General features: G+C 49.1%; 6 protein-coding genes across 6 annotated transcripts; 2 read left to right on the forward strand and 4 right to left on the reverse strand.

Moving 5' to 3' along the window:
* Positions 1-897: 897 nt before the first annotated feature.
* FMAN_09283 (uncharacterized protein) lies at positions 898-2,670 on the reverse strand (the record flags this gene model as incomplete). Its single annotated transcript, XM_041830106.1, has 2 exons — positions 898-1,696; positions 1,748-2,670. 2 exons carry the CDS (start codon positions 2,668-2,670, stop codon positions 898-900), a joined length of 1,722 nt encoding a protein of 573 aa, XP_041680803.1.
* A 696-nt stretch (positions 2,671-3,366) lies between these two features.
* FMAN_09284 (putative cyclophilin E) lies at positions 3,367-3,907 on the forward strand (the record flags this gene model as incomplete). Its single annotated transcript, XM_041830107.1, has 2 exons — positions 3,367-3,399; positions 3,452-3,907. The coding sequence occupies 2 exons, from the start codon at positions 3,367-3,369 to the stop codon at positions 3,905-3,907; spliced, it is 489 nt and encodes a 162-aa protein (XP_041680804.1).
* Positions 3,908-4,369: 462 nt separating this feature from the next.
* FMAN_09285 (uncharacterized protein) lies at positions 4,370-5,685 on the reverse strand (the record flags this gene model as incomplete). The annotated part of the gene is made up of 2 exons (XM_041830109.1): positions 4,370-5,416; positions 5,617-5,685. The coding sequence occupies 2 exons, from the start codon at positions 5,683-5,685 to the stop codon at positions 4,370-4,372; spliced, it is 1,116 nt and encodes a 371-aa protein (XP_041680805.1).
* A 1,988-nt stretch (positions 5,686-7,673) lies between these two features.
* On the forward strand, positions 7,674-8,726 carry FMAN_09286 (uncharacterized protein; the record flags this gene model as incomplete). The annotated part of the gene is made up of 1 exon (XM_041830110.1): positions 7,674-8,726. The coding sequence occupies one exon, from the start codon at positions 7,674-7,676 to the stop codon at positions 8,724-8,726; it is 1,053 nt and encodes a 350-aa protein (XP_041680806.1).
* A 373-nt stretch (positions 8,727-9,099) lies between these two features.
* On the reverse strand, positions 9,100-11,008 carry FMAN_09287 (putative glucokinase; the record flags this gene model as incomplete). The annotated part of the gene is made up of 4 exons (XM_041830111.1): positions 9,100-9,194; positions 9,270-10,647; positions 10,706-10,785; positions 10,912-11,008. The coding sequence occupies 4 exons, from the start codon at positions 11,006-11,008 to the stop codon at positions 9,100-9,102; spliced, it is 1,650 nt and encodes a 549-aa protein (XP_041680807.1).
* Positions 11,009-14,491: 3,483 nt separating this feature from the next.
* Positions 14,492-15,783, reverse strand: FMAN_09288 (putative PSA1-mannose-1-phosphate guanyltransferase; the record flags this gene model as incomplete). The annotated part of the gene is made up of 4 exons (XM_041830112.1): positions 14,492-15,388; positions 15,448-15,594; positions 15,682-15,725; positions 15,777-15,783. The coding sequence occupies 4 exons, from the start codon at positions 15,781-15,783 to the stop codon at positions 14,492-14,494; spliced, it is 1,095 nt and encodes a 364-aa protein (XP_041680808.1).
* Between the last annotated feature and the right edge of the window lie 3,110 nt (positions 15,784-18,893).

The following is an 18,893-nucleotide window of genomic DNA, read 5'->3' on the forward strand; positions in this document are numbered from 1 at the left end:
CCCTTTCTTCATTCTTGAGACCTAGTTATGCAGTCGAGTCTTGCACGAGAATCCTGCACCTCTTTTCTCTCCTCGACAACCACAGCCATGATCAGCCATTAAAACCACCACGGCTCATCATGTCCGAGAGGAGACTTCCATTCTTATCTCGTATCACTTCGTTTTCTGCTCGAGTTGAGGCCTTTTTTCTTCTCAGCATAGCAGTATCTTCTTCAACTTCATCATTTGCTGGCTTAAGCCAAACGAGTTGTGCTGCACCGACCAGTGTGTCTACCGAAGCCAGTCCCTTTCACCAAACGAAACAACAAGGACTGTACAAAAGCTTCGGCTCCAGAAACATAAGATGCACTCTCAGCATGCAGCGCGCTCGACTTTTCACTATTCACCCGCCCATCTTAACGCCGAGTGTTGGGCACAACAAAACTCCAGAGGAAGCCCGATCCAAAGCAAAAAGCAATTGCTACGTTGGATCTGAGTGGATGGAACGACCCCTGCGAAGAGTCTGAACCTTTACGCGGTGCAGGGGATTAAGGACGTTGGTGGTGGCCGATGTCTACTAATACAGACTCGAAATTATGTCTTTATTAAAGAGATACGGGGTACGCGTATGATGTGGATGGATACGGAGACACCGAGATAATGATTCTTATTCTATTTTGAAGCAGTCCAGATTTAATATTAATGTTAATGATAATGATAAAAAGCCCCAGTCTTGCCTACCCAGAAGTGAAGATGTACTTTATTGACGCATATAAACAAACAGCCGGCCGATATACGAAGATTTGAACAGCTCATGTCTACTCTATGACGCTCATGTGTTGGATGTCTGGACTTCCGCTGAGGCATTGCTACTGTACTCAGGCCCCGTTATTGAAACTACGGCCATGAAACCTCCGCTTATTCTGTCTCCGACTCAGCATCAACCGAGAGCAAGAATACATGATGGTCTTCCTTGCTTTCGCTCTTGTCACCTTCCTTGGCTTTTCCGTCTTCTTTATCCTTGTGCTTGTCCTCTCCGTCTTTCTTTTCGTCCTTTTTAGTTGTATCCACGACGCCATCTTTTAGTTTGCCGAGGGTCTTGATCGCGTTGCCCTCGCCATCCAAGTCCACAACCACGTCAATCTTGTCTAGGCTTCCATCTTCGGTGTATTTCCACATCTGCTTGATCTCTCCACGCACCAGTCCGGTCAGCCAGAGGGATCCCAGAACGCCAGGAACGAGATACAACAATGCAGGCTGGCCACGCTTGAAAATCAAGAGCATAGCCAAGGTGACCAGCATGCCAAGGAGATACCCAATGGCGGAAGCATGAAAGTAGGTCTTGCGAAAGTGTGCAGCCGCCAAGTCAGGGGGCAGCTGCTGCGACCCAAAGATAAAGAATGCTCCACGCGTCCAGAGGCTATCTCCCCATTTGCCTTTGACGTTGACGTACTTGGCCTTGACCTCCTTATGTTTGGTCTCGCTCCGTGTGATGAGAGCGCCTGATGTCGGGTCCTTCTCAATGAGTTTCAGGTCAGTGCTCTCATACTTGATCTTTTGATCATAATGGAGCCAGAGGTCAAACCGAAGGGCTAAGGCCATTACCATGCCTGGGATGACAATATCGCCGAGTCCAAGAATACTCTTACGCTCTGCAGCCTCGAAAGTGAGCTTGATTGGGACGTCCAACTTGGTTGCTACTGTAACCATATAGGGGCTGAAAATGCTTAGCTTTGGAGTCAATATCAAGATCAATCCTATAACTCACGTGTAAAATACCATTATGATATCGTAAAAGAACAGACCAACCAGGATCAGAGTACTAGTCAAGAAGTCTGTGGGCGAGATGAGTTGAAGGGAGCCATAACACATGGCGTAACCAAGCATATTACTCAACAAGGGGGAGGTAGTTGATGAATAAATGAGCGCTGTGGCTAGTGCCATGACCAAGGACACTACATGAGCAAACTTGATTCGGCCTTCTTCTTTACCCATTCCATGGATGAAGAGCTTGATGGCCCAGTGTCGCTTCAGGAGGCCTCGGAGCTCCCAGCCAGACTTGCGGATCTTCTCCGAGAACGCCAAACAGGCGAATGGCCCAGGAAATGGGTTTTGCGTTTTGGGGATCGCTGCGTCAGGGTTTCCCGCATCATCGCAGACTTGTACCGATCTTGTCTTCTGATCCGCTTCCCGTAGTCGCCCATCACGGCCGCGCCAGTATCGTGGAAACGCCAGGCTGGTCACTACCTCAATGCCATGAGAATAGATAGATACCAGACTAGCAACCGACATGGTAGACATGTACCAGCGAAGAATTTTGTTCAGAATGTCAGGGTCCTTAAGCCATTGAATCAGGTAGTACAGGCAGATAAGGACAGCACCAGCCATAAGCGGGAAAACAATGGCGTCGGAGGGCTCTAGCCCCTGGGCAAAACTCTCCTCGTCGTCATCTTTGGAGCCGGGCTTCTTTTTCTTCGCAGGTTGTGCAGATGGGGGTCGCCGAAGAGCAGCGTGTGCGCCCAGATAGATGATACCAATAGCGCTGAGGACGAGCCTGACTTCAAGCATAACAAAACTCAGATCTTTGATATGGGCAAAAGATGAGAGCCAACTTTGCCCGTTGGCGAGGGTAGAGTTTAGAGCATCGAATGAGCCCTCCAGAGCGGCTGGATCTGTAGCGTTTTCCGCCATGGTTTGACTGGAAGACGTTGCGAATGTTGATGGTGAAGAGAAAGCAACGTGTTCTAAGCCTTGACAAGTTGTGTAAAGTGAGAGAGCTAAAGGCCAGTCATGACATTTCGTGGAAATCTTTCAGCACGTTGATTTTTTTCTTCTTTTTTTTCGGCAGAAAAAGTGCAGTATCGTCTAAACAACAGAATGATAATTTTTCTGCATGAAAGGTCAAAAAAGTACAGAAAAAGAACAAAGTCCTGGCTTGGAGTATCTTTGTAGATGACGTCTGAAAAGTGAAATAGCTCACTGAGCTGAAAGGGAATAGAAGGTTATGGGGCTGAAATATAGTGACCTGCATTTTGCTATAGAGTTGTTTGACCAATCATGTAGCTCGCAGTGCTAGAAACTCAAGGTGCATGCCAAGCCCACCATCATGTTGAATCTGCCTACCTAGAGATAGAGATGCCGACCTTGTTTTGGTAGGAAAAGCACAATGAACGTTGACAGTATGAAAAGGAAAAACAAGCTGCCTTAGCAGTGGTGATACTACCTATGATATATCCCATGTGAAGTGTTTATCTTAGTCTTATAGCCCAACAACTAGTGACCTCGCTCCTCCATGTTGCTAGACTAAAGCTGTTTGTGTCAACGGGTTTGGCAGATCATAAATTTCCCCTCCATCATAAACAACTTACAACCAACAGCATCGCAATCATGACAACGAACATATCACTCGAGACCACAATGGTACGTCGCAAACTCTCGTCTTTGACTACCTACAGCTACTGACAACCTACAGGGCTCGCTCACCGTTGAGCTCTACACCAACCACGCCCCCAAGACCTGCAATAACTTCACCACCCTTGTCCGTCGCGGCTACTACGACAACACCATCTTCCACCGCATCATCCCCAATTTCATGATCCAGGGCGGCGACCCAACGGGAACGGGTCGCGGCGGAACCTCTATCTACGGCGACAAGTTCGAGGACGAGATCGATCCGGGTCTCAAGCACACAGGCGCCGGCATCTTGAGCATGGCCAACGCGGGCCCCAACACAAACGGATCGCAGTTCTTTATCACGCTTGCGCCTACGCCTTGGCTCGATGGCAAACACACCATCTTTGGAAGGGTCAAATCCGGCATGAGTACTGTGAAGAGAATGGGCATGGTCAAGACTGGGTCTGAGGACAGGCCAAACGAGGACATCAAGATTGTCAAGGCTCGCATTGTAGAGGAGGAAGAGGAGGTCTAGATAGAAAGCATTCGCGGGGTGGATTAGACATCTCTAGCATTGGCGTTCAGGATTAAAAGTTACGAGTCGTGGTCGCGGTCACGGTCACGGTCAAAGTCAGTCACAGGTCGCGTTCAAGATCATATATCTGCAAATATCCATTATTGTTGTACTCATTACGCCAAAAACGCCCCGGTCCCTTTTCCATGGATGCTGTAAATATCCGGTCCCGGTAACCTTAGCCAACCAGCTCGCCATTCCAATGCAATGATGTATTGATGATAATACAAGTAGAGTAAATGTTCTTGAGAAGCAAGCGATAAGCAAATGATGTCCTTTGTCGCGTGACGTACTGCCTGCTTCTATCGTATCCAACCATAACATTCATACTGATGCCTGTAGGCCAGGCTGACGTCAAGAGGACAGCCTGACACGCCATCAGATCGATGATATATCGCTCATGGTGCTGTTCCCGAGCGAGATCTACTGGGGAGGGGATGAGAGAGTGTCTGAAGATTCTGATTCTCCAGTTGCCTCGCGGATGAGGCTAGGCTTGGGCTTGGGTGACCCCAGCGGAGGTTTGTTCATCTTAAGCTTCTTAACAGGACTGATACCCTTAGACACAACCTTCTTGGGTGCCACCTCAACGGATTCATTGTTGCTGTAGTCGGCCTTTTGCTCCTGGCTTAAGGACGACAGGCCCTTGGGTTTGTCCTTTTTGAGGCTCGGCTTCGTCTTGAGAATCACCTTCTTGGTGACCGAGGAAGTAGGCTTGAGCTTCTTTTTCTTGTGACTGTTCTCAGAATCTTCCTCTTCATCACTGGCATCGCGCTTCTTCGGGCTGGCGGCGCGGGAGCCTGGCGCAGGAGTCGCCTTTTGTGATGAAGGTGGCGTTGTGTCATTCTGAGATCCGCCATTACTCAACTTCTGCGCTGCAGCTCGACTGGCAATGCGACCACTGTTCCCAATGCACGAGCCCATATGGTTATTCAGTCGAGTGACGAGAATGCAACGCTTGCATTTGCTGCAAGTAGCTGAGGGGAAAGAAAGAACATTGGGTGGTCGCTGTTCGGTATTGGGAGAATCCGTATTATTCTTTTCCATGTCCTTCTTCTTCTTGCCTCGACCGGGCCCTTGAGGAACCCAGCTCTGACCATAGATGTCGCACCCAGGCTTATCAATATAAGGATGTTTCTTGCAGTAGATGACACCGGGATCTGGTTTTTGAGCGCCTTTTCCGTCCGTCGGGTATAGAAGTCGGGGCAGGTGGCATCGGGGGCACAGGATCTCGGCGGTCGTCTTGAGAGGATTGCCCTTCAGCAATACTTTTCCATCCTCGTATATAGCGGCGTCGGTCTCAATCCGTACATCCGGTTTTGAGTCTGGCGTTGAGCTGTCGGACGCGTCGGATGCCAGCTTCTCGATGCGAATGGCAGCGGTGGTAGCTCTCGCAGTCTTCTCTTCGCGGTGCGTCTTCATCAATAGATCGCTTAGAACGTTGTAAAGCACATCGTCTAGTACAGCATGTGCCTGAGGGAGGTTCGCATTAGCGATTAATTAGAAAAGACATTGCCGATGGAAGGCGAGCAATAATTTCGATGCAATGCTGCCGCGATAGGGGGCGCAGAGATGAGCAATCACCACGGAGGGCATGATGGCGCTCGCGGACGGCGACTGGTTTCGCATCGCAGGGAGGTGGACATGTAAAGAAGTAGAGACCGAACACTTACCAACTTATCCATCGGAGCAGCATCATCTGGAGCGCTTATGACGCCCGCCCTGCCCGTGCCAGCATTCATGATGTCGCCGGATATCCTGAATCCGAGCCAGGGCCGACAAGTTTGTAAGGAACAATACTGTAGAGCGGAGGGTGTGTAACTGAAATCGTGTGATGATGCCGAGGAGCGAAACGGCAGCTACCGGGCGGAGGGGGGGTGTGCACGGAATTGCAGCTGGGGTACAGTAGTGTTACTGAGGTGAATACGGAGTAGGGGCGCTGGTTATTGCGATAAGAGAAAAAAGTTTGGGGGAGAAAATATCGAAAGTTGAAGGTGAGAGAATTAATCGTGCAAGAGGAGGAATAATTAAATGTGTCGGAGTAAGAATGACGAGTAATTGTCACTCTGATCCGGATGAAACAATGAGTAAACCAAATGAGTTAACAATAGGGAGTGGTGAGATGAATAAGGTAACAATTGATGAGTTTCTATTCTCCAATCTTGGTTTGTAGGAGGTTCCCAGCGCAGTGCGCTACAAGTTCAGCGTTTGCGTTCGGTAGCTGGGGAGAAATTTGAGGCCTGATGGATCGATACCTACTGACGAACGGCCCAAGCGACGAAATAGATGGCACGCTTATTGAAGCGAGCAATTCAAAAGGAAAAGAACAAAAGAACCACAAATGCAGCGACAAAATTTTTGATGCCAGCGATGAACCAAAGATGACGAGACGGTTGGTTCTGATGGTTCAAAGTTCAAGGGGAAGATTTTAAGCAAAAAAATAAAAGTCAACGTTAGCAGAAGCCACCGAAACTGGGCCTGAGCCTCAGTGAGAGTCAGTGTGCCCCAGCGCCCAGTGCTCACCTCCGTCGGTATCAGCCACTGAGATTAGAGATGTAGAGTTTGGGAGAAGAACGGGCATGGAGTCAGTCATCTCCACTCATAACGAGTCTGACAAGATTAGGGGTTGCTATTTATCTTACCACAGCCCGATAATATTATCATTCAGGGCCCGAGTCTAGCATACTTACCTACAGACGGGATGTGAAAGATATCTAAGGTGGCGTCTCATGGAGCAAGAAAATATCAGACCTTGATACAAGGTGTCAAAATAAACTCAGCAAAAGGTATACCAAGCTCAAGGTATCCTAAACTCATACTAAGTTACCTAAGTCTTTTTGTCATTCAAGATCAAAATCCCGAGTTTTCTTTCCTCCCCTAGGGCAGTTATCGAGATCGATTGATCAAGATCCAGCAGCCTCGCTTGTATGAAGTTTAATTGATGACCATGGCAGATGCAAGGGGCGATCGATCACCTTCGACTTGGATGTCACTCATGCAGCTCATAGTGTACGACTTTTATACCAAAGATTATCCAAAGAACGGAGGAAACCCGACATGAAAGAGTCTATTCCGAGGGAGCAGTCAACAGAATATGTTCCATTACCGTATAGTGGTTATACTCATCCCTAGAGTTGCTCATGTGCTAGATGTTACCATCCATGGATCTACGAGGGATGTGATACTGCACGACACTAACCAAACCACTTACTCATCCTGCATCTCACAAACGACACCTGTCAATCGACTTTCAGGGGCGGGTACCCTTAAGAATATCGGCTGCTGCTAAATTTATCTAATTCCCATCAAGGGACTCCCTTTAACGAATGGCGATCGACTCCAATCTAGATCTCTCACGTGGGATTGGCTATCCCTTCCATCATCTTGAATGCCATTCATTGGGCAATCGGCGCTAGTGGCTATCCAAGAGCCTCATCCCCTTTCTGGTCTTCCATGCTTTCTCGACCCTTTGGAATACATACCTCCACGAAAGCATAATCCTCATTGCTCCGGATTGACACTTAGACTCAAAGAGTGCATAGTTTAGGGTTTCGGCTGGGTGTTTGTCTCACCTTTCCCAACCTTTTGTTTTCTTTTCCCTTGTTTACAGTTGGTTGATATCTGCAGAATTCTGTCTCATATAAACAACCTCCGTCCTCTCTCAACAAAATACAACCTCTACCCGCCTCCATCATCCTCCAACTGCACATTTACTCACCTCCACGTTAATATGTCACTTCCGTCCACAAAACCCGCCCAAACCTCTATCCGATCCTTCTTCTCCGCAAAAACACCCAAATATGCTCCCCCGCCCTCTCAGGGGGCTTCCATAGAACTCCCACGGCCTCCCCCGCCGCCTGCTGCTGCTGCCCCCCCACCAACCTCGAAGGCGCCAGACTCCACGATAGCCTCGTTCCAAATCCCGCCTCTGCCGACATCTCTTCCTCAAGAAGCTACGATCCGGTTGGTCTCGAACGACGATGTCAACGCTCTACGTCGCATCAACGCCCTTCTTCTTCCCGTCAGCTACCCCGACAACTTCTACCAACGTGCAGTTGATCCGACGTCTGGTCGCTTTTCCCGAGTCATCACCTGGGCTCACGATGGTTCTGAAGCCAAGGTCGTTGGCGGTGTCGTTTGCCGTGTTGAACCAATCCTCGATTCCAACAGCCAGGGTGTCATGCCCCAGAATCTATACATTCAGTCGCTATGCCTGCTCTCGCCTTACCGATCGCTGGGTCTTGTGAACGCTGCAGTGGACAATATTATTGCAGGTGCTGTATCGGACCCCAACTTGAATGTGACAACTGTCACGGCCCACGTTTGGACTGAGAATGAGGAGGGTCTGAAATGGTATGAAGGTCGTGGCTTCAGGCGCGAGAACCAACCTATTGAGGGCTACTATCTCAAGCTGCGTCCCAATTCAGCTTGGCTAGTCAGCCGTCCAACTGGTGCTTCTGTCCGGAACTTGCTACCTTCTTCCTCTTCTGCACCTCAACAGAGTGTGCCTGCGAGTGCAACTGCTGAGATTGCCAACCTGGACATAGCGTCAGGCCCTCCCAGAAATAGCACCTCAAGACCTCCCATGCCACAGTCTGGGAAGTCCTATCAAAATCAGCGACCTGAGACGGAGTGGAATGATCTCCCTGATGATATGGCAAACAGCCGTCTCGCGCCGCCGCCCCGGGTAGGAAGTACTGGTTCTGGTGCAAGCTCTAGAAGCAGCTCTGCGGCGCGAAAGAAAAGGGATAGGTCTTATCCCGCGGCTGCGTTTGGGAATTAAGGCATAGACGTGGAAGACGTGATTGATGTAAGGTGCTGCTAAAGAAGAATAGATTGTTTCACGATGGTATACGATTTCAACGGTTCGGATGAGCTAGACGCACTTCAGAAAAAGACACAATATTAGACTTACCATAATAATAAACCAATTATTAATCCAGTTGTACCTCGGGAAACTGAACATCAGATTATTCGTCTTAAAACTAGTTGCCTATACTTATACAACTTTTGAATGTGGATAAAAACAGCCGAAGCGATGAAAATGTCGAAGAAAACGCCAAGGGCCCAAAAATGAACATGATCACATCCCTATATACATAAATCTTGACACGAGTTATCGACTCGGAAAACATAACACCAATACATGCAGTTGTTCATCGACGCTTGTTATACCATATGGCTGCTAGCGCAAGGAGACCGACAGCACCGCCAATGAGGAGTGCCGGGTTAGAGAGTGGTGCTGAATCGACTATTAAATTGTTAGCAAATGTCGCTTAGGCAGAAGCCGAAGTTTGAATGGCTTGGGATGAAGGGTAGAACGTACGGATCGCATCAGAAGACTTGCGAGCGCGGTTGGACTCAGATCTCAAGTCAGTCAAATAATCTTCGGGCTTCTCCCTGCCAGCAGCCACTAAGGCAATCAGGGCGGCGCCGACACCGCTACCGTCCTTAGCGATACCGATGCGGATCTTCTCAGCACCCTGTGGTCCAATGCCGTCAATGGCACGGAGGGCCTCGTAGATCATGTCGCGGAAGAAAGGGTAGTGCTCGACGAGACTGCCATCGACACCGATATCAATAACCTCTTCATCGAGGTCATTGAGCTTGCCAGAGTTGAGGGCGATGGCGCCGATGGCGACAGCTGACAACCGAGCAGCGCGACGACCAACAGCATTGGAAACAGACTTGAAAGCCTGAGCGTCCTCGAGTGAGGGAGTATAAACACTGAGGAGGTTCTCGAGCTCCTGGCGAAGGGTAGACAGCTCAGGGGTATTGTCGGCGGCCGCAACGGACATGATGGAGCTGTCGAGTCCCCAAGGCTTCAGGAAGCCAGACGATGGCGCGATGTTGGTGGTGGTGCCCCAGTCGTTCGTGCTCGAGTTGAGATCCTTGAACAGAGACGAACTCTCATTGTTGATCATATCGGCCATGGCAAGTCGGACAATCTCACCCAAGAACATACCAGACACCCGCTTCTCGAACATTTGAAGGCCAGGGTTTACACTTTCGGCGTCAAGAGCCTTATCCCAAGGTGTTGATGGTAAAACATTGAGCTGGTTGTCAAAAGAACCCCACTCTGTGTTGACAACCATCTCTCCTGTTGATTGATCGTACTCCCCAGAAATAGGCTTCTTGATGTTGCTCAGCTTTTCCATGTAGGCACCGTTGGTGCCGGTACCAAAGATGGCACCGAGCACAGATCGGCTCTTGCTGGTTGAAGTGTAAGATCGAGCCATGAGAGTGCCGACAGTGTCGTTTACGAGCGCCGCAACCTTGACGGGGAGGTGGAGCTTGTCGATCTCGGTCTGAAGCAGAGCGCAGACGTCCTTGCCTATGGCATCAGGAATGTCAAAGCCCTTGGTCCATCGAATTAGCAGACCCTTGTTAATAGCCAGCTGCTTGACAGGGAAGCTAAAGGTGAAACCCAGGCGGAAAATATGTTCATCGCGATAGCCCGAGGGAGTACTGGCAGTGTTGCGACGGCGCAGGTGGGAGTTGAAGTGGTCGGCGTGGTGCTCCTTGAGGAAGATCTCGATCTGCTTGGCGAGGAAAGAAAAGAGCTGTGCGGAGGTCTTTGCGACCATAAGCTCCTTCGGGATGGCAACCTTGTTGTAAGTGAGGTTAAAGGTGGTGTCACCGTTGAGCATGATGGAGCACACTCGGAAGTTTGTGCCTCCCAGATCAACGGCCAAATACAGACCCTGGTGAGGGAGGATCAGTCTGGGCAGCTTCACAAGCCAAATGTGGATAAAAAATTACCTTTTCTGTGCCATTGGGAACGCCGGTGACGTAGGTAGGGATTTGCTGGAGGCTGGTACCCTCTTTGTGAAGGCCCTCATCTAGGAAATTGTGAGTTTGGGTTTTGTTGAGGGTTTAAAGCCAAAATGGGAGAAAATGCGCATCATGACAACGAGCTACAGTAGCACCGCGGCGCAGATTCTACGTGGAGCGAGGGGTGAGCATACCCATTTGCCTCAAGAACTCCTTCACATGATTGTTAAGTTCCTCATCGGAGAAGTCGAACTCTTGGACGATACGGTTGGACTCGTCAGCGAGAGCCATGGTGATAGCTGGTGAGGTAGGCGGCGTGGTCGTGAAGAGAGGGGGGATGTAGCAGACAGCTTCGGACGCTGAAGGGACTGGTGGTGGGGATGAGAGAGAGAATTGAGGGAATAAAAGGTGAAGAGTTCGTGGAGAAAATAATTGGAGGAGAGAGGAGAAGGAAAACAAAATTGAGGCGCTGGCGGACGACAACGAGGTCAAAAGGTTTCTTGGGAATTTGAGCTCTGGCTGCTGCTGGAGCTTGGCGTCACCGTCACTGAGGACAAGCTGGGAGAGCTGCTGACGGAACCTGTGTCAGTGGCTGATTAACTACCAATGACGACTGGAAATGGGGGTGTTTCTGGGGCCTGGGGATCATGGAGTGATGACAAGGGCCAAAGTTTCTGAGACTGGGCATTGCCATTGAGCGTCGCCGAATGGGCCCGAGTTGCAGTGGATTTTTTAAGACCACGAGCCTCACTCCAGCTGCTTCCTTCTCCTGATTGAGGCGCCGTCCCCATGGTTCTGAAGCACCCAACCCAATCGAAGTGTCGCCGGGCGGCCGTGGAGAGGCCGTTCAAGTGGAGAGATGGTGGATGTGTGGTCGGTGGTGCTCGGGGTGCGGGGGAGAAAGCTCATAGAGGCTCCGCTAATACGCCGAACTTGGCCGTGTCTTGCTTCCAACGTCTTGTTTTTTAGGGTGCTTGGTCTCTAATAAACCATGATAATTATTTCTTGAGGCTCACGTCCCGCGTGTATATCCACTGGGATGCCGTCATAAGCCAACTTGGCCCCAGTAAAAATAAATTAAAGAGTTGCCAGTCGTCCCCAGCCGGGAAGATGATGCTATCGTCAAGTCCCTCAGCTGGATGTACCCTCACCAGTAAGGTTTCGGTCAGGTCATGCCATGCATCATCTTCATGAGCCGAGCTCAACCCAGTCCCAGTCTTACGGTACGGGAGGGTGATTTCAGGTCTGGAGAGCCAAAGATGGGGCAACGGGGAGACAAATGGACGTGTGGGTGAAAGGCGGGATGACGGGGTAGGAATGATACTGTAAAATGATATGATGGCCCCAGAAAATACCAAGCACAGGGAAAAAAGAATACCGTGTAGAAATGCCAACTTACCACTATAATCAGCATAAGAGCTACACATGAGACAAGGAACCGAGGCCAACAAGGGCGCTTCTTCGTCTTAATCTCATGTCCATGTCCATGTCCATACACCTGCACCTGCTGTGCCTCCATTGTCTAATTGACCACCACTTCTAAGCCAGGGCCCTGGCTGTGTCTTGATGCACTCTCGTGGTGAATTTCAAGAGATTTTCTGGCCTGCTTTGGTCGCGTGCTTGTCTAAGATTTTCTTCTCAATGAGTCTCGCAGGACCAATGACCTCCCGATCGTAAGAGTCTCGGCAATGAGGTGATAAACAGTCAGAGAGTTCTTAGCAAAGTCTAGATCTCCGTTGTTGTGGTCGTTGCTGAATCGAGGTTGTTGAAACGGCCCGTCTCCCCCGTATCGGGTGCACCAGGAGCGGAAGAAGAAACCGTCAACCTCCACGTCAATGAGCCGCCACCGACTTATCATGCGAGATTCAGAGGGGGAACTTCGGCGCTTGATCTGGTGAGTCTCCTGTTGGGTGATGCAGAGGTCGGGTTGGTTGGTGTAATGTAAGTGGTGGGCTGGACCCGGCACAGCGTTTCGTGGCTTGAGCCTCAAGGACAATAATACACTGGCATTCACAATGTCAGGAACGATATACAACATGCCCCGTCTCTTCCGTGCCGTGGTTTATCCTCGAAATACCGCAGTCGTTCGAGAACAAAATGGTGATCTGTGTCGTGTGGCGTGGGTATAACGAGACGTTTTGAACAAAATGGCAGGGTGGTAAATAGCTTCACGTTTTATGCCTCAGACGCGGGTTGGGAATGTAGGTAGGTAGGCAAGCTTCCGTGGCAGGATTCGAAGAGTCGTGCTCAGTCTTTTCTGTCTTCCTTATTTTCGTAAAAACTTTGAGGACTTATAAGGGACAAAGCCGGTCAAATGTAAAAGATGGTAAACTTCGAGGAAGGCGCCCCCATTCCACGACACCGCTCTTCATCCATGAGCTACCTACCTTAACCAAGAAAGAGTTGAGCTACTTTCCCACCCCCGGGCAGTAATAATCCCTCCTATTAACCTTTCTTAACTCGATAGTCTTCCTTCGATTTCAAGACTTTCGGAGAAGCCATCGCTCTTTTGGCAGCACCGTGCATAACATTAGGTCCGAGGCCTGGATTACGCTTCAATGCGAGTCTTCTGTTCTTGACAACGAATTCTCACGTCTCCCTGCTTCAATCTCTAGGTGAGGGCAACCGCTGAATACTACTGCAATTGAAAGTTGCAGTCAAATTTTATAATTTTAAATGATTTTGTCAACTTCTATAGACGTCTTCGTGATAATGGACGTAGTACTACTAATGTAGAGCCACCATTGTCTCGCAGTCTTATGGCTATCCTCGCCGGACCGCATTCTCTACTGCTTGGCCCATCTGTGTTTTGGGGGAAAACTGGCCTTAATGATCACGTCTACAACCAATCAGAAACCCACGCGCTAACGTTATTATATTCGAGGTTTGTTTGGGCTTCAATTATCTACCGCTGAATCTCTGTTATACTTCATGATACACAGACCGGAAAATCCTCAAGTAAATTTTTATGCCACATAAAAGTCACCTCGAGAATCACCTAACATCTACGCTAGGGATGCAAGAAAGCTTAGGATCTCGATCCTGAGTGATAAAAAGATTTTAGTTGTCTAGTCTAACTTGAAGGGGTTCTTTTCTGAGTTTATTTAATATTCTCTTTTAAAGTCTGAAGCTTTCCTGCCCCTCGAGGCCTTGTCAGCTGAACATCAATTCTCTCCGCTCGCAGGTCATGAGCTGCTCCCTCCACTGCATTTGAATCAGAGCCAACAGGGTAAGCCACGTAGTGCATGTCCGGGGATGTCTCAGAAAACGTCAGCAAAGCCCCGACTACACATAACTCGTCTTGCTGAGCAATTTCAACACGTCTCACAAGGGAAAGGAAACGCAGTAAAGTTCCAAAATGGTATTGAGCCACCTTCTTTAATACAAATAACTGTAACATAGACGTTTAACATGACTGCCTAAGAGAGCTGCCATGAACCCTGCCTGCCCAACTGCCTTGTTTTTGTCCTTCCATGGCTTGCCTGCCTGCCCTCCCTCTGTAAATATCGACCTAGACGCCAGATAAACACGCATAAAGGGGCATTAGACAATTGCACAAAGGTATTAAGATAGAGAGAGCGGCAGGCTCTTGATTTCCTCCCGCCGAGCCTCCATGGTATAGAATGGTGGCCAGCACATCTCCCATGAGTGGTGAATTTTGCTTCTTGAATTCTTCTTCGTCGTTGTCGTTCAAGATTAGAGCGTAAATGAGAAAACTCGCTGGTGTGTCCTCCAGCGAGCTTCGAATAAGGTGATGGTTCGTTAGATCGCTCCTTACATGATAATGGCAGGAATGTCGACGTTAGCCTTGATAGATTTATGGGGGAGGACGCTGCCACCGTTGACGTAGATCTCGTCACCAATTGTGACATCGTCGCCGAGAACTGTCACGTTCTCGAGGCGAGCCCATCGGCCAACGGTGCTGTTCCAGCCGACGATGGTGGACTTGACCCAGGCGTGGTCCTTGACCTTAGAACCACGGAGCAGCACACATCGTTGCAGGCGGACACCGTCACCAATAACGACATCAGGGCCAATTGTGACATTGGGTCCGATCCTGCAGTTCTTGCCAATCTTGGCAGAGGGGTGGATCATGACATTTCCACCGTGGACGTAGGGCTCAGTGGGAGGAGTGAGTTCCTTGCTGCCCTTCTTTGTGAGGGAAGAGAGGTACAGGCATGTACCGCTGAGGAAGTCCTTGGGCTGTCCCACGTCCATCCAGAAGCCCTCAAGGTCGAAAGAGTGAAGCTGGTTGTCCTTGACCATAGCGGGGAAGGTCTCCTTCTCGATAGAAGTCGGGCGGAGCTCGATACGGTCGAGGATGGAAGTGTTGAAGATGTACATGCCGGCGTTGATACGGTTGCCAACGAACTCGACGGGCTTCTCAACAAATCGGTCGATCAAGGAACGGTGACCGGGCTGGTGGACAACAACACCATACTTGGAGGGTTCCTCAACCTTGGTGACAACAATGGTACCCTCATTACCGTGGTTTTTGTGGAAGGCCAGGAGGTCCTGGAAGGGGTAGTCGCAGATGACATCGGAGTTGAGGACGAAGAAGGGAGAGTCGTCCTTAGCGAGAATGCTCTCAGCAAGCTTCAGGGGTCCAGCGGTATCGAGGGGCTCAGTCTCGACGGAGAATTCGATGTTGATGTTGTACTTCTCTTCGTACTGCAGAAACGGTCAGTTATATGGCTTTTAAGGAGAATTTAAAGGCCCCAGGTTCTTACCTCAGCCAAGAACTTCTCCATGATCTCAGGTCTGTAGTTGACAGCAAGGACGATATCAGTGACACCCGCTGCGACCAGCGCCTCAATCTGGTGCACAATCATGGGCTTGTTGGCGAACTCGACAAGAGGCTTGGGGAGAGTGAGGGTCTGTAATGCGCCACAGCATGTCAGTCACACACAAAACAAATATTGGAGGGGTGCACAGGAGTTTCGCGCGCCTGAGGGGTAACTTACGAGAGGGCGAAGACGAGTGCCAAAGCCGCCGACAAGAATAAGTCCTAAGCATTTTTAGCTGCTGAAGAGGTTGCCAGTGGCCAGATGGAGCGTACCCTTCATGATTGCGGTATTGAGAAGCTGTTACGTGGTGGAATGCGTTGGAGCAACGTAAGTCAACAGTGACAGAGAAAGTGAATAACAGAGAGCGACAGCAGCGAGGTCCTGAAAAGAAGGAAGCAACCTCGACAGGATTAGATTAAGGAAGAATAAAATGTTTAAAGGGTATCGGGTATCTCGAGAGATTGAGTATCTGGATCAGAGTCAAAGTGAAGGTCAGAGAGAAAGGGGAAGATCAGGAGGAGAGGAGAGGAGAAGAAGAAGAAGCTCAACTTTGAACTCAGGAGAAAGACCATGAGCAGAGGGAAGTGGGGATGTTCTAAAAAGGCCAACGTGGGTTAAATGCAGCCAGAGAGACGACCTAGGCAGGCTGAGAGTGGGGAACTGGACCCAAATTACAGGGGACGACACGGGCTGCCAGTGCCATAGCCCAGGATCTAACTCAGGTTAGGCACGTTAGTTTTCAGCGCCTTCGAGATTTGACTTCCAGCTACGATCAAGATCTCTGTAGAAACGCAACTCAGTCACTTGTTTCACGATGCTCGAGTTATCTAATCTGCCAGTAGCGAGAGGAAGTCTAATGCTTGTATCTGATTCACGTCATTCATCATTGGCCTTATTAGAGTATGTTTCTGCAGTAACTTCCACAATGGCTACCACCGCCTTTGTTCCCGATCCCTTCATCTCCAGGCCAGAACATCGCAAGGAATGCATCTGGACTCTCAACTCATTCACATCCAATAGTCAGTTAGTCTACGCCTCTCAGACTATTGCCATCTCCCACCCGGGCCACACAGACAAACGATCCGCGACACGAGGTCCTCTAATAGAAAGGGGGCTGCGTGCTCTTCTCACTCCAATCAAACAAGTCTTGCGGGTCATTGTGGCTCTACACCTTGTCCGTTCCCTGGCGAAATTATATTAAACCCCCTGTTCAGCGGATGGTTATTCTAGAATTGATTAATATCTGACATGGTTTTTATTGAATCTGAGAGCAAATTATTATTTGAAACCTATTACTTCCCTCTGCCAGAGAAGGTCTAGAGACCAACAATACCAAGTTCATCAGTAATTAGACCCCCTAATTCCCTACACTGCATCACTTTATGCCAGACTGTGATTCTCAATCATATCAGCTCAAGGCTCAATTGATGGCCCCGACTCCTATTCCACAGTCTTTAGCTTCTCATTTTTATCAGATTGTTAGCTGATCGAGGTCCGAGCCAGTGGCACCATCTGCTCTTCTCAAGGGCATTGATTTAGTTAAAGGAGAACAGGAGGTGGCCAAACAACCACTCATAAGCTGACGTTCGTTTCTACAACCCCTGACAAGGACCCTGCAGCTCATTTACGAGAGTTCCTCGTGTTAATGGCGATTTCTACATTGGCTTTTTTCAACTGTGAATCTGTGATGACCTTCCGAGTATAGCACGCACATAACCCCGTGACTTTATTCAGAGTCTTTGTCACGTCGTGAATAGAAACAACTGCTCGTAACACAAAGAAAGACGTTCCACCTCACCCCATATGACTTCATCGTCGAAGGCGTTTCCATCTCTCAGCCTCTCCCGTGTCTCCATCTGACACGTCTGCTATGTTTAGCGTGAGCCCCTCCCTTTGCTCTTCTCTATTCTGATTGAGCTGTCAATAACCACCTCGTGACCCTCATGTGTAATAAACTTACAAACTCTGTCAACCTCCCCTCATCCTTGAACCTATGCATGTGTATGGGATCCAGTTCAGCCAAATCACGATCGACATGTATCAAATGTTTGATGCACTACGGAGTATGTAACCCTCGTTCGATTATTCACCCATAGTCTCTCCGTCTCACGGCTGCGCCATACTCATAGCTTGTTCGACGTCACAATAGAGGTTGAAGTATGTAACAACTTAGCGCTGCACTGACGATCCTCGCTGAAAGTTTTCAGAGCCAGCAATAGAGTTTGAGATTGGTGGTGTTGTGTTCCCACCTCGTTAACAGCTGACAGCTGCTCGCGTTACCCAGATCCCGACAAATTCGTTTGTTGGTCTGACTTGTCGTTTCCTTATTGATTGCCGCTTTCAACCTAACTCGGCTTCTTGGTAGCATACGCAAACATTGTGGCTTTCTGAAGCCTGGATATTGCTAGAATTGAGTTTGAGCTGACTTCATCCGCCAACCTCAAACAACTGTTGGTGCACAGGATCAAGCCATCTGAGTTACACTGGGAATACCCCAGCTTATTATGTATGTGTGACACTGCAGTCCGTGGCTACATTTGACTGATCATCGCTCGGTTGGTGGTACTCGCCCTGACTCCAATGTCTTTGAGCCTCTGGACCACTTATTCAAGCAGGTCTCAGAATGTATCCTGTAAGTCGTTGGCAGCTTGGCTCGGAACTATATGGTCTCCTCATTTCCCAATAGTCTTCCCTCAAAGCATTTGCAAATCTTTCTCTCATCAGGCGAGAGGGATCACATCGATTGAAAGGATGGCAGATGTGATACAAGTATCACATGAGCAGTTAGAAATGCATCAAGATCAGGAAACACAAGGCGAGACACAAGAATCTACCGGCAATCGAGATTTTAGTAATAGTAGTAAAAAAGGTCGTAATCATTATCGTCGTTAATAGCGCATTGCCATCAAATTGCTCCATATTCCATAGTAGTTCTCATAATTCATCCCAGTCTCATAGTCCTCCACATTTTCTCATATCGTGTCGTGATGGTGAAATTCAACGCTGGCTCCAACCATGCTCGTGCTTTTCCATCCGTCAAAGCAGAATACATATCTTCTTATCAGAGTCCGCCATCTGGACTGAGTGAAGTACCACTCCTCGCTAATCGTCAATTGTTCAATGGACCCCCGAAACAGTGTGCTTTTTCTCTTTGTCATAGTTCGTCAAATTGTCGTCCAACGGGTCAAACCCAGCTTTGTGCGGTAAGTGAGCAATAATGCCACTAACCAATTCAACTTTTAACCAAATGCAAATGTTTTTGAACTCTCCATCGCCCGTTCTTCGTTGTGTCACTGTTCTCGAGCATATGATATCAACCTGAGTGGTGGGTTGGTGGCTCCTTGCCTGCGTGGTGCTTTTCCAGACCAATCGCTATATCAAAAAAAACC

This window comes from Fusarium mangiferae (assembly GCF_900044065.1).
Source record: "Fusarium mangiferae strain MRC7560 genome assembly, contig: FMAN_scaffold004, whole genome shotgun sequence".
NCBI classification, from domain to species: domain Eukaryota; kingdom Fungi; phylum Ascomycota; class Sordariomycetes; order Hypocreales; family Nectriaceae; genus Fusarium; species Fusarium mangiferae.